General features: G+C 54.8%; 1 protein-coding gene across 2 annotated transcripts in view; it reads right to left on the bottom strand.

The window, feature by feature from the left end:
• Window positions 1–3,351: 3,351 nt before the first annotated feature.
• Window positions 3,352–14,390, bottom strand: part of CAMK2A (calcium/calmodulin dependent protein kinase II alpha) — a 60,572-nt gene continuing 49,533 nt past the window's right edge. For both annotated transcript variants that reach the window (XM_011286079.4, XM_011286088.4), the window contains 4 exons: window positions 11,528–11,603; window positions 8,819–8,913; window positions 4,505–4,733; window positions 3,352–4,194 (listed from right to left, as the gene is read on the bottom strand). In XM_011286079.4, coding sequence (XP_011284381.1) covers window positions 4,191–4,194; window positions 4,505–4,733; window positions 8,819–8,913; window positions 11,528–11,603 — 404 coding nt within the window. In that variant the 3' untranslated portion in view covers window positions 3,352–4,190. The remainder of the gene's footprint in view (window positions 4,195–4,504; window positions 4,734–8,818; window positions 8,914–11,527; window positions 11,604–14,390) is intronic.

Here is a 14,390-nt window from a genome sequence, read left to right as displayed (position 1 = left end):
TGGTACAGGAATTCTGGAGTCCCAGATGTCCCAAGCATGGGCTAGAGGGGACTGTGGGCTCCAGAAGGCACATTTCCCTGATCCTGTGGAATGCAGGCCTCTTAGGTGGCAGCATGGCTGAGAGTGACCAGCTCACCTGCCTTGCCTAAGGCCGTCCCAGGTTTACTACAGAAAATCCTACATCAGGAAACCAGGACCGGTGCTTACCTTGTCGTGGCCTTGAGGAGAGCCAAAGCCTCTGTATCACCATGTTGGCTCCGCCTGACATCCTGGGCTCAGAACCAAACTGGCCTCTAATATGGCAGGGGCCTCCCTTCGGCCAATGGAGCCTCTCAAGCCATCTCTCTCTCCAGCCCCAAGGCCCCTGCCCCAGGCATTCTGTCCACAGATTGTGGGTTTGGAAGGTATTTCTCCCCTACCCCTTTCTCCAAACCCGTCTCCAGGACTTCGGAGGCCTGGGGGCTTGTCTGTGAGGTTCGGCTGAGGGGAGAGAATAGGTGGGGAGGGACTTAAGGAACAATTTCCTCATTTTACAAGGAAACGAGGCCTAGGAGGCCTAGAGGAGAAGAGCCTCGCCCAAGACCCCTGAGGGAGGCTTTGCTGCTGTTTGTGGCAACCCGCATCCACCGCCCCCCCTCCCCTCACCCACTCTTGTTAAGGGCACCCCATGTGTCTGAGAGAAAGCCAGCCCCACCCCTGGCTCTAAGCCTGGGCACAGGGTCCAGACACAATCCCACTGCAATTGGCTCAGGCTTGAGCATGAGACCAAGTTGGCCCAATCAGAAGGGAGACCTTGGCTTTTATTTTGCAAATGGAGAGATCTTGTACTGGAAACAAACAAAACCCACCCAGTGCCAGTGCTTGACTGAGACAGGGAGACCTCAAGTGCACAGAAGTTTGTAGCTATTTATTGCACTGAAAACACCAATAAAACAGACACCCCGTTTCCCCCCCCTCCCACCCACTAGCAGAAGTTTTGAGCAGTGGTCATTCAAATTCACAGCCACATAGTTTTAAAAAAAGAAAAGAAAAGAACTGAAACAAACGCCCCCCCCCCCCGCCCCCAGACAAATAGTAACAAAGAAACCAGCATGGGGAGTCTGGCAAACACATCCCCCAAAGGGTCTCCCTTTGGGAGACAGGAGGCCGTGGGTCAGGATTAGTGCCACAGTGTGCGTAATCCTGGGAGAATACTTTCCTATAAAGGTGTTTGCATGCTGGAGCCTAGGTCTGGTCTTAGGTCTGGATTTTTTTGCGTCTACAGGATGTTTTAGAGGAGCAGAGTTTCACTGTCTGGTGGGGGTGGGCTCTGGGCCGCTTTGTCTGCCAGCCTCCCCTGCGTGCTGCCTCAGGATCACGCTGATGGCCTGTGGTCCACACTGGCTGACTACCCGCCCACAGGAGCGGCCTTCCTCGTGGGGCCGTTTCCTCCCGGGGTAGGGACCTTGCCTCCATTTCTCTGGCACTTGGAACTGGACACGGTAGACGGGAGGCAGGTCAGCAAATAAAGATCGGGACACTGGGGTCCTCCAGCTCAGTTACCCCTGGTGGGAAAACCCAGGGCCAGAGCAGGAAACGGACTTGCCCAAGGTCACACAGCAAGTCTGGTCAGAACTGGGGATGGAATCCTACTAACCCCCAAAGCATGGCTCTTTCCCCACAGTCCACTGCTAATAAGCAGTTGACAGGCACCGAAGAGGGGAATGAGGGGCAGGTGGGGGAGAAGTGGGGGCTGGTCAAGGCCCAGAATGAAGCAGGGGTCCAGCCAGTGGATCCTGTCCGTTCTTGCAGGTACGTCGGGCTTCACTTCGCCGTCCTGTTTGATCCCCCAACAGCTCTGCGACATAGGCTGGGCAGGAATATTTCACCCTTTAACTGATGGGGAAACTGAGGCTGGAAAAGGGACCAGACTTTGTCTTGGTACTTGCAGCATCCCCTGTGAAGGCTGCACCCTCACCTTTGGCTTAGGGGTGGCTGTGGGAGCTGGCAGCTCACAAGGGAGGCAGGCGGTTTTGTTGCTGGGACGCTGGGATCACTGGGCCTTACTGGGAAGCCCTCTGGACCTGGGGCAGACCAGGTGCCTGCCCCTGGGCCTCAGCAACAGGGTGTCTGCCAAGGATAGAGGCCGGTGATCAACCAGTCTGGAGACCAGGAGGCCCAGGCAGCCTCTATCCTGGCCTGCAGCCCCAGAATAGCCTGCCTCACCTGTCCCCAGGGCAGCAGCAGTTGTGAAAAGGGCCCAGCAGACAACTCATGATCAGGGAAAACTCAGAAAGTCCTGGATCAAACATCCCCCCAGTCCTCCAGCCAACACCCAGGACTCCCCAGAGGTTCGGGGGAACCAGAGCCTCCTCCAAATCCCTGGGGATGTGGCTCTTCCTCCCCTAAAATCCTCCAGAGGGGACAGTATCTCATGCTGGCAAAACACGGCCACACAGAGGCCAAAAGCACAGAGAGGCGGCAACATAATTCCGAGTCGGACACTGAGAATACAACCTCTATTTTTTTTTTTTTTTGTCCAAAACATGTAGATTGGTTTTGCTGAGTGTTTTTTCTTCTTTTCTTTTCTTTTTTTTTTTTTTTTTGACGTACTTACTGCATATAAAGTCATGCAAAGAAAACAGTGCAGACAGTAGATCCTAGTGGATGTGCCAAGGCATTCCACATCAGAGTCAATCCCAGGGGAAGAGGGGAAGAGAAAGGAAAAAAAAGAGATTCGAACCCACGGCTGCAGGACGAGGCGTGAAGAGGAGAAATTCCAGTGCTCTGCTTGGACCAGCAGATACAGAGGGGAGAGGCAATGGAGACACATGCTCGTGAACCCCCAAAGACTGGGGGAGGGGCTGAGAGGGCACATAGATGCGGTGGAATGAAATCCGGGGAAGCTGGGAAGCGTCGTAGTAGGAACCTCAGTTTGGGAGGCAAGAAAAAAAAAGAAAAAAAAAAAAAAGATAATTTCCGTCTTGACAACCTCCCCCCCCCCCGCCCCACCCCCCCACCCCCCACCGGCTCTCTCTGCCCTGATTTGTTATTTCTTAGCTCTAACATCTGGTGTTTCTACAGTCCTGAAAAGGAACCTTAGGACCAAAATGTCAACGAGGCCCTCTTCCCCCTACCTCCCGCACCCCTCCATCCCCGGGGACTGAGTCCACCTCGACCCCAGATAACCACGGGTGACAAAGCCCATCTCAGAGATGACATTAAAAAAGAAGAAGAAGAAAGAAAGAGACCTAGAACAGAAAAAAAAACTACCCCTCATCCCTCTTCCCACGCCCCTTCCCAACCCAACCTGACCTTCCCCACAATAATTTGAGAGGTTTAGTTATCACATAGATATCCAGGAACGCAAAGTCCATTTAGGAAACACACAGAAGTTTGGCTATAAAAAGGCATGCGGTCCAAGTAGAAGTGATACCTAAATGTTGCCTTCTTTGCCCCCAAAAAGCAATCAGATTCTCTCCCTCAGATGTGACGGAGCTGGAATTCTCCAGGGCTGATGGAAGGGGTGGAATGGGAGTTACTGTTGGAGGTGAACATCAGCCGGAGGAGAAGAGTGAGGGCACCCTGAGACGGTTGTGCTCCACACGCTGAGGGGAAGGGTCCGCAGGGACAGGAGGAGGGGACAGGATGGGAGAAGAGCTAGGGAGGCAGTGTCAGGTGGGGACTCCTGGTGTCTGCTCCTCTCTCACCCTCTCCCACAGGGGAGGCTGGCTCAGGGGTTGAGGGGGACCCTGGAAGGAGAGAGACAGCGGAAGGTGGGGGCAGATCCACATTCCTCCTGATTCTGCCCCTCTTTTTCCTCAGCCCCTGGGGGACACACAGCTGGGCATTCTGGCCTATAGCCAAGGCAAGAGCAGGCTAGCGACAGCCAGGAGTGGGGGGGGGGGGGTGGGGTCCTCGGAGCCAGCACCCAGGGCACCCAGGGCACCCAGGCCCGAGGAAGCCTCGCCCTGGCAGGAGAGTGACAGGTGGTGGCAGGGAGATGTGGCTATTTGCTCTGAAGTCGTGATAACTTTTGTGGACAGACAGGTTTTCTTGATGCAGGTGTGGCGGTGGTGGTGATGGTGATGGTGGTGGGATGGGGTGACGCGATTGGGGGAACTCCAGCCAAATCCAAGTGGGAGAACCAGCAGCCACATTCCGTGAACGAAGAGAACATCTCTGCGGTACAGGGCCTCCGGCCCGGTCCTTCAACTGTAAGAAATGGTATGTCTGTGGGTAATGGCGGTTGCTTCCGAGGGCGGCATGCTTTCCTTGGGCAACCACCCCTCCCCCGTCCTTAGATGGAGTCGGAGCTGCTTCTGGTGGGCCCCACCCAGCACCCTACCTGGCCCCCCCTCCCCCACCGGGGACCTGCAGGCCGGTCTCCTCCCTGTGGTCCTCCAGCCCCCACCCCATGGCCTTCCAGCAGCCAAGTGCCCCAACATGTCCCCCTCCAGACTGACACCACCCCGTTCCTTTAGATCGCCCTAGATGACAGATGGCGGGAAGGAGAGGCTCTTACTGGGGCAGGACGGAGGGCGCCCCAGATCTGTGGAAGTGGACGATCTGCCATTTGCCATCCCGGCGGTGCCAGACACGGGTCTCCTCCGACTGGGCCGTGCGGGGGATGCCACCCGCATCCAGGTACTGCGTGATGCGGATGTAGGCGATGCAGGCCGACTCGTCACCCATCAGATGGATGTGGGGGTTCAGGATGGTGGTGTGCACGGGCTTGCTGTTCCGAGACCACACTGGAGGTGGGGATGGGGGGGGGCACAGGAGATGCACTTGGGGGCCTTCTTCACGTCCTTCATTTGCCCATCTCCCAGCGACCCTCTCAGCAGAGGCACTCCCCGCCCCCTGCTTCATTTCCACAGGAGGGGTGTCTGTGACAGGGCTCAGCTAGGTGTCAGGGCAGACCTTCTAGATGACTAGATCAGATCCCAGCTTAGAGACAATGGATTTCAGGCATGCCAGTTCTTTAAACACAGGGGAATGGGATTTTAGAATCACGGTATCTCAGACACACAGAAGTATAGGACTATGAGGGCAGAATCAGATGAACTTAGACCAGGGTCTCAAACCCAGATTCCCTACGGGGGCCAGGCGTGTACATAAACGAGGCTGGTGAGCTGGGTGTAAAATGCTAAATGACAACAGACCCTTTGCCTCGGAGTCAGGGAGCCATAGGAATGGGGGAGACTGGTGACACCATGTCCCACCTACAGAGGGCGCCCTGTACACAGCTTCCTTGGTGGCTGATATGCGAGTACGGCTGACCCTGGAACAACGAGGGGGCGCAGGTTAGGGCACCCACACTCTGCACAGTTGAAAATCCACATATACCTTTTGACTCCCCTAAAACTTAACTACTAATAACCGTCCGTTGACTGGAAGCCTTACTGATAACACCAACAGTCGATTAACCCATCTTTTGTAAGTTATTTGTACTATGAGCTATATTCTTAAAGTAAGCTAAGGGACATAAAATGTTATTCCTTAATAGGAAAGGGAAATACATTTACTGCACTGTGCTGTATTTATTGGGAAAAATGCACATATAAGTGGACCGGCACAGTTCAAACCCATGTTGCTCAAGGGTCAGCTCTAAGTGGAACCCACGTTGCCACACCTTCTGAGTTTTCAAGAGAATCCAGAAATCTGGATGTTTATGTGAAAATGCTTCATTTTTTATTATTGGTATTTAACTCAAATTTAAAACATGCGAGCCCCATGAAACATATGTACAGTCCAGATGGCCCGTGGACCCCTCAGTTGCTATCCCTACTGGCAAACAGAAAGAATTATGGAAACCTGGGTAATATTGAAACTGCAGAATCTTAGGATCTCGAATTGTAAGGATGGAATTAGGGGTCATGGGGTGAGGTCGTGGAGTTCTCCAGAGTTAGGTGGAAAAACGTAACTCTTATGATCAGGACAGAACTGACAAAGGTACTTGAAACCAGCTTTCTCTATGCAAAATATGAGTTACTATTGTTATTAGTAGTAGTAGTAGGGTTAATTATTTTGGTTCTTGGAACTCTCCATTTTTTTTAGCAAGATAGAAAACAAAAGCACAGAAAGACAATGACCCAGGGAGGGGCTGGACAGGGGTTACCAGGGTCCCAGGCTTTAGAGGAACCCTCATGCCTTCTCTTGGTGTAGCCCAGATGTAGGTCCAAATCCCATAGAGAGCTGACTTAAAATATACACTGCCCATCTCTTCCCTTAGAGATGACAATTCAAAAATCTATACTATTAAAAAGCCCCCTTCCCCTCCCCACCCTTTGATTCTGAAGCCCAGCCTGGTTTGTGAACCACTGATTTCCTAGAAAACATAAAATGTCTTTTTTTTTTTTTTCCAGGACTACTGGAAGCATCCCTAATATTCTAATCTCACTATACCCAGGCTTTGCCTACAGAATTCCAAATCACTGAGTCTTACATATGTAGACTACACTAACCAGACTGTTACAATGTGGGGCTCTCAGAGAGAATGTAGAGCGTTTGCATTATAGGCTTGGGAGAGACCTCCGAGGTCGAAGGTCACCCAGTGGCCTTCCTACCAAATGCAAGGAGGCCTCAGCAAGTATCCTTGACAGCAATCAGGGCTGGAGGCACTCCAGACCGTCTAGTTCAATGCGTCCATTTTAGCACATCTGGAAGCTGAGGTCCAGAGAAGCAATCTGACTTGTCCCAAGCTGGGCCGCTTCCTGAAGGAAATGCAGTAGAACCTAGAAGAAGTCAGTCTCCAGACGGGACTGAATTAGGACAATCTAGAACCGTCTCAGAAGGGACAGACAAGCTCAGCATTGTTGAGGGCACTGCGCCTTGCTGTTGTTGGCAAGGGCTGGGGTTCTGGGGGACGTTTGTAAAGAAATGACCACCCTAACCTGGTGTCTCTGACTAGACCGGAGCCTTCTAACATCCACCCTTGTGGGCAGCGTGGGAGAAAGGGCCAGGTCCTCCAGCACCAGCAGGGAAAAACAGGCTGGATGATGAGACTTGGCCTGGGGCGGGGCATTACTCCGGGTCTTGCTCTCATGGGCCCTTCGGCGTTCAAACCTGCAGTCCAGGGGGCCGGTGCTGTGATGGGGCCCCCTGCCTGGACGCAGGCCAACAACTAGTTCAGCCTTCTCTTTGTGTTTATTTTCTTTTTCCCACCCCTGAGCCTTTAGAGCCAGCTCAGCCTGGTTTCTGCTCTATTGGCTGGGGATTGGGGAGTCCACTCTGGGGAACCAGCGCCCCCAGAGGACAGGCCTGTATAGAGGTGGCCATGGTGATCAGCGAGGGAGCTCCAGGGAGATGGGGACACTTGGGGTCCAGCCACCTCTCTTCACATGAGAATTTAACCTCCATCGCTAGCCTTGGAATATCAGAGTTTGATTAATCAAGGGAAAATGCAACTTCCTTCTCTGCAGCTTTTTGGGGGTGCTCTTGAGCCCCTAGATTGGGTGCAGGCAGGAGAGGAGTGTCCAGCTGGGGGCTGCTAACACATAGTTGAGAGGGGGTGACCCAGGGCAGGAAAAGGGAAGGAGTGAGTCAGGACTGGGTTCTGCTACTGACTTTCTGGGTTCCTTTGGATGAGTCATTTCCCCTCTCTGGGCCTCAGTTTTCCCTTCCGGGTGTTGTAGAGTTGGACTAGATCCTTTTTAAGTCAGTTAAATGCCCCCTTTGTTTTAGCCACCTACAAGTGCCACTACACTGACTTCATTAAAATCCTTCCTTAAATCAATACACTTTATCAATTTATGCCAATTTATTATAAAAGAAAACTTCCTGGCACAATCAGTAATGAACAACCAGTATCACAGAATACAAGTTTAATCACGAGTCCAGTGTAAATGAAATAAAGTTATGTAATCCTAGCTCCGAGCTCTTGCCCGCAAAGGATCTGAGCCTGAGACCGTTCTCTCTTTGATGAAGAGATAAATTAGAAGGTTGGAGAGATGTTTAAGACCAGCACCCAGCTGAGCCTTTCCCCCTGATGAAACCAGACGTATTGAAAGAGAATTTAGAAAGGGACCAACTTTCTCACTGTGTGAACCAATGTTGTTTCAAGTGATGCCCACGTGCACCGGATGTCATCTTGCGTAGCCTCAGTGGTATATGCCTTCCCTTTGGGGTACCCTGGATATGCCACTTCTCAGGTCCTGAGCTAGATGATTCTAACCTGCGTGTGCTTTGGTTCGTCCCTGTCTGACCCCTGGCCAAGATGAGACATGGACACAGGCAGAAAGCGCCCTCGGTCAGGCCCAGCCTCAGCCCCCTGACAGCCCCTGGTTGCAAAGCTGCCAGGGTCTCTCCTGCAGAGGAGAGGCCCAGTAAGGACAGACATGCGGACAGAGACCTAGACAAACAGGCAGGGGCACAGCAGTGTGAGCTCGGGTCCCCTCCTCTTCCCTGGACTGCCCACCCACAGGCATTAACAGCCCATGAGCCGGCTTGTGACCAGTTGGACAGCTGGGGTGGCCCCAGGCGTCTAGATGGCTGTAACTTGGGTACATGCTCCGGCAAGAAGGCTCCCATATCTGTAAAATGGGAACAAAGGTCCTCCCCCAGCCCTCCCAGGGTCAAGGGCAGAAGAGGGCTGGGAGTACTTGTCACACTTGTCCCAGGTCCCCGTCCTCAGCCACCGGAGGGACAGCCGGCAGTCGGATGGGCCCAGGTTATGAGAGGGAACCAAGGTGGTACCAACCCCTGTCCACACGGGATCTTCCTCTTCGCTGGCTCCTGAGCTTCCCCGGGGGCCCTGCCTGTCACCCTGCTGTGCCATCCGGCAGGACATGGAACAGAGAGCAGACAACAGGCACCCCAGAGAGAAGGGATTGCTCACAGTTTTCAAAATAGAATCGATGGAAGTCCAGGCCCTCGACCAGGTTCCCCAGGGCCTCGGGTTCGAAGGCTGTCATCCCAGGGTCACACATCTTCCTAGGGGGAGGAAGTCAGAGGAAAGAGGAGTTAGGAGTAGTCTCTTAGGGCCACCCTCTAACTCCAGGGCCTGGACTAGAGGAGGGTGGGCCTGAGAAACCAGAGGGATGGAACCCACCTCACAGGATCAGTGACGTCAGCAGGTGGGACAGGGCTTGCAAACTGTGCTATGAGGCACCCACCACCATCCAGTGGTAGAACTGGGAGGCCAGGGTTCGACTCGGGTCCTGGCCCTGCCACTCACTGGTTATAAGATCCCCAGCAAGTGGCTAGTGGCTTAACATCACCCACCAAGCATGCCATGAGTGGCCGTGAAGCGTCGTGCAGAGACCCCAGGCGGGGGCTGACTCAGCGACTCAGTCTGTCCGGGCCTCTCCAACCTGCATCTCCCCGCCGGGGGCAGCAGAAGCCAGAGGGGCTTTTCCCGGTGGGGAGGACCTTTCCCTTCACACCAAAGTGACTTCTGCTCACCAAACAGGTACATCCCTGGAGGGGGTGCGTTTTGCTACTTTAAAAATGGCCTTTTTGCCCTCAGCGAGAGCCGCAGTTTCCTCTTCTATAACATGAGGAAAATAGCATTCCGTCAGGTTTTTCATGCCTGGGAGGGAGGCGCACAGGGCAAGGTGAGGAGGCCCTCTGCTGTGCGTTTTCAGCTCAGAGCTCCCTTCCAGGTCTCAGCCTTCTGAGGAAACCTGACATCCAGGTTGAGGAAGGAAAAAGGCCATCTTCCCCACCCCTCCCCCACCCCCAGGTCTCTAGGATCTGTGGCACGACACAGACCCCTGTGACAATGACGGTGAAGCCAGGGACAGGAAGTACCTCAGCACAAGCAAAGATCCCAACCCCGGGGAGGAACCGGAGACACTGGTGGATGGGTATCAGGCCCGGCATCGTCTGAGCTGGACATTGGCTACTGCGAGCCACTGTCTCCCGGCTCTTCCCTGACTGTCCCGTCCATGTGACCCAGACAATGCACTTCTCCACTCAGCCCCTCAAATTCTCCAGGCGGACTAGCCAGGGGCTGGGGACTCCGCTTAGACCATAGGAGATGCTCGGGACCCTTCAGCTCCAGAATCCTCCAAGGGTGGGGGTCTGAGCTCTGAGTGTCCGGGAGACTGAGCACCCCACTGGAGAAGCCCCTGCCTTTGAAGGGACTCAGGGACCACCTTCTCCAACTCCATTATACATCTAGAGACACTGAGGCTCAGTCAGTGAGGGTTACACAGGGCCAGACTCAGGGTACCACAGGCTCCAGGGGTCGTGGCAAGGGGTCAGAACCGGGAGTAGGCTACCGATGCCAGAGAAAGTAACATCACAGAGGTGAGAGCGGGTCCCCAGAAATGGCACTGGTGGGGGGCTGGGGTCCACAGAAGCCACCTCTCTTTCCCCCCTCCTTGGGTGCATCTCTCCAGAGAGACTCGATGACTCTTCCTGTGGCTGATTTAACACTTAGGGCTGGCCACAAGACGCATTCAACAGCGTGTTTCTGGGCTTTCATGCTTTACCCAGGTCCACACGTGCATACACACCTGTGCACGGCCCTTATGCACACAGTCACAAACATGCAGTGTAGACAAGTGCGCACACACGTGCGTACGTGTGGCCTGTCTCACACCTGTCCCTTCCAGAGTCCTTGTTCATCCAGACATAACCAGGGGATTGCTGGGGCCTTCCCGTCATCGGCTGCTGCCAACACCCTCCCACAATTACCATGTACCTGGCCTGCCAAACCTTTGGGAGACAAACTTCAGCTCCTGGGCACAGTGGAAACCAGGAACCAGCTGCCCAAGAACCAAACCCCGGCTACGTTATTCCCCCTTCACCTGAACCCAACAGTCGAGGGTCATTCTGCCTCAGTTGGCAGCTTTTGCCCACCAAAAAGCATATGTGGGGTCTTGTCAGCCCTGCCTGAGTGGTGGAGACTCCTCCCACTCTTTGGGGTCGGCTAAGGGCCCCGGTGGGGCCTGCTTCTGGGCCAGACCAGGGAGGGGGCATACGGGTGACCACTAGGGGGCGTTCCAGCTCAGCCTTTGCACACAGCCGCCCCACGAAAGGCTGGTCCAGATGCGCAGGGGACAGTCTCAGACCACCTGTTTCATTTAATGTTAGTTTTGGACACTCTGCCTTATTCCCCCAAAGGATTTAAGGTTCTGTTTTGAGGTTCTTTTGCTCACCCCTGCTCCCTGGAGGACATACCCTACCCTGCCCTCCTGAGGTCAGGCCAATTGCAGCAGGTCTGAAGAGCGGCCCGGCCCGCCTCCCTCCCCTCCTTCCCCACTCATCTCCTGAGGAGACCCATGCTGTGGTGGAGACCACCCTCTGTTTCCTTGGAGAAGCAAAGGGGTTTGGTTGGAGCCCCTCCTGAGGAACAAGATAGGAGGAGGAGGAGGAGGAGAGGGAGGAGCGAAATACAGAGAAGTACTATGAACAGAAAGCTTCACTAAAGCATAAAGTCTAAATGCAAAACAGACCTATGAGCTCAGTCTGACTCACAGCTCATGCAGAGGGAGTGACTGAGGGTCAGAGACCGGGACCCCCAAAGTTAGCCATCAGCACCCCCTCCCCCTGAACAACCATCTGGACATGACATGCAGAATGGGCCCAGCCAACTCACGTGTAGGACTCAAAATCTCCATTGCTTATGGCTTCGATCAGCTGCTCTGTCACTTTTATAATCTCCTGTTTCCGCACTGTAAGGCAGGAGGAGACACAGAGAAATGATAGTAATAGAAATAGTAATGAAGCACCTGCTACCATTTTCTGAGTCCCTATCATGTGCCAGATCCTGTGCTAGGACCTGAGGGCCTCGTGGAGACTGTCTTCATTTATATTCACGTTATCCCTGGGAGGTAGGTATCATGACTCCCATTTCACAGAAGCAGAAACTGAGGCCCAGGAAAGTGGGGAAAAGGTGTGACAGTTCCCTCAACTGCAGAAGGCAAAGCCAGTGCCCCAGGTGGAAGCCTTTGTCTCACTGAGGCGTGCATGGCAGACATGCTGACGTTAGGTCTCATGTGAACCCAGGTTGTCTCCAAAATACGCCCCCGCCCCCATCCCCTTGCTTTGCCGCCTGAATCAAAACCAGGTCAACGGTGGGGCTGGACCTAGTAGCCATGAACCAGGGCCCTCCCACCCCGGGCCCAAACTGGGGCCCCCAAGGAAGGTCTTAGGGCTTTACTCCTCCCTCAGGTCTGGGTGAGTGTTTTGGTCTATTTGGGTGCCTGTAGGAATCAGGCACTGAGCTGTTCAGAACTTTCTAGGCCTTAACGAATCCCAGTTGCTGAGACCTGGCCTCCCCTGGCCACCCCTGAAACACTACAAATAACTGGTCTTTCTAGTACAGGTTTAGGCATCAGCTTTCTTATCAGATGTGTGCTGTTCCGAGCCCCGGTTTTCCCATCTGTGAAATGGAAACACCACCACCTCTCATCCCTTCAGTGCCAAACCCAGACTTGAGGGCCAGACAGACCTCATGGAAATGCCGGCGCAGGTCCTTACACGCTGTGTAACAAGGCCACAGGGTTGTTTCCTGGCCTGTCAGATGGGGACAACAGTGCCCCCCCCCACCCCCAGTAATGTGGTAACGAGGTGGGATGAGGCGATGAGCACGAAGCCCCCGGGGCCCACTGTAGGTACGCATTTTCAGCACGGCCGTTTCCTGCCTTCTCCTACACAGGTTGCCACACCCGCTTCTCACAGACACCCCGGGAGGCCAGCAAGGGCCAGTGCCCCCCATCTGATCCACAAGGACACTGGGCCTCCGTGACAGAGGAAGCTGGAGCCGGGTGTCGTGGCTCCCGGCAGGGCTGTCTCACCAGAAGCCTCGCATGGTTCCCTGGTGGCAGGTCCCCCCCCCCCCCCCCCCCCCCCCCCCCCCCCCCCCCCCCCCCCGCGCCGACCCAGGCCCAAGCTTCACTCCAAACCCAGTCAGCTCTCCGGCCTACTGGAGCAGCCTTGGTGAGGTTCAAGGGCACACTGTCATTTCTCAGTCTGGGGCCGAAGGAGGGGACCACACCTGGCTGAGGCCCTGTCCCTGCCCCTTTCCTCACCACCGCCCATGCAACCCCACCCCGTCTCACGCCAGGGAGCTCACCTCAGGCCCAGAGGACACAGGGTCCTACGACATCCAGGCTGAAAGAACCCTTGGGGACCAGGGACTCAGCCTCCTTATCAGACTTTTGGGGAAATGGAGGCCCAGTAAGGGGGGTGACTTGCCCGAGGACATAGAACACACTGGGTGCAGAATTTGGCTCCCAGCCCATGGCCTTTTCCACAGGACCCCCACACCCCACATGCTCCCTGACGTATCAGGCCCATAAGCTCATCTATTTCCCAAGTCAAATATGTGCTCCACGGAAGCTGGGCTGTGGCTGCCTGTGTCGCACAGGATCCCTGGACCTGGATGGGACCCCTGGCCCCCCCAGGCACTCATCCCTGAACGAACGAGTGCATCAGGCACTGTGCTATGTGCTCTACCTGTGGAATCTCGAAGCCTCACAGCACAGCTTCACGTGGCCATCACTTCCACATCAGCGATGAGCAAACCGGAGCTGAGAGAGGTCGGCCGGTCTGCTGCGGTGGGCTGACCGCCCCAACCAGAGTCGTCATACTGTTCTCGGGGCAGGGGCCCTGTGCCCAGCACGGCTCTTGGCACACAGTGGGTGCTCCGTAGACATACTGGTGATTTTCTCCAATGTCAGTACCACAGTGAGGGGCTAATTCTTTACCTGCTGGCTCTGCTAAGATTTACCAGGGCTGGGAATGAGACTGTCTTAGACCTTGAGCTCTGCCGGCTCCCTCTGGGGTCTTGCCTGGGGCGGGGGCAGAGGAGGCTTGAATGAATGAATCAGTGGGTGGACCCAACACCGGGGCCTGGGGCTGCTGTCTTCACCCTGTGTACTAGAATTGCCCAAGTTGCCAGGTGGTCCCTGTCCCTAGGAGCCCAAGAGCCTGGCCTCCAGGTCGACTCTGCCCTCCTTCCTGGAGACAGAGGGTGGGAAGAAACCCATCCCTGCCAGGAGATGCCTCATTCCACTCCCACGCAGAATCAGGCTGAGGATCCAGAGCGGGCCACGTGCTCCGGGCAGGCCATGGCACCTGTCCCACCTCCTAGCCTTTTCTGTACAGACCTTACGATTCCTTCCAGCCTGACATTGCACGAGCCTGTGCTTAATTAACGCCCTGTCTCCTGTGGGCTGCCTCTCACTGCCATCTCAGGGAGGCTAGCGACACGGTCAGGGGCATGGATTCTGGAGCCAGAGTCCCTGGGTTTGGATCCAGATTCTCTGCCACTTCATAACTGTGACCTTGAGCAAGGTGCTTCTGCATGCCTCAGTTTCCCCGTACGTATAACGGAGCTACGGACACTACTTACCTCACAGGGTGGTTCCCAGGACCGAGTGAGTTAAGAATGTATCAGTAGGAATAACTAATACATAGATGGTTCTCACTAAGGACCAGCTACGGTTCCAAGCCCT

This window comes from Felis catus, chromosome A1, assembly GCF_018350175.1.
Source record: "Felis catus isolate Fca126 chromosome A1, F.catus_Fca126_mat1.0, whole genome shotgun sequence".
Taxonomy (NCBI): Eukaryota; Metazoa; Chordata; class Mammalia; order Carnivora; family Felidae; genus Felis; species Felis catus.
The sequence above is the reverse complement of the archived record's forward strand: the minus strand, read 5'-3'. Positions and strand labels throughout refer to the sequence as shown.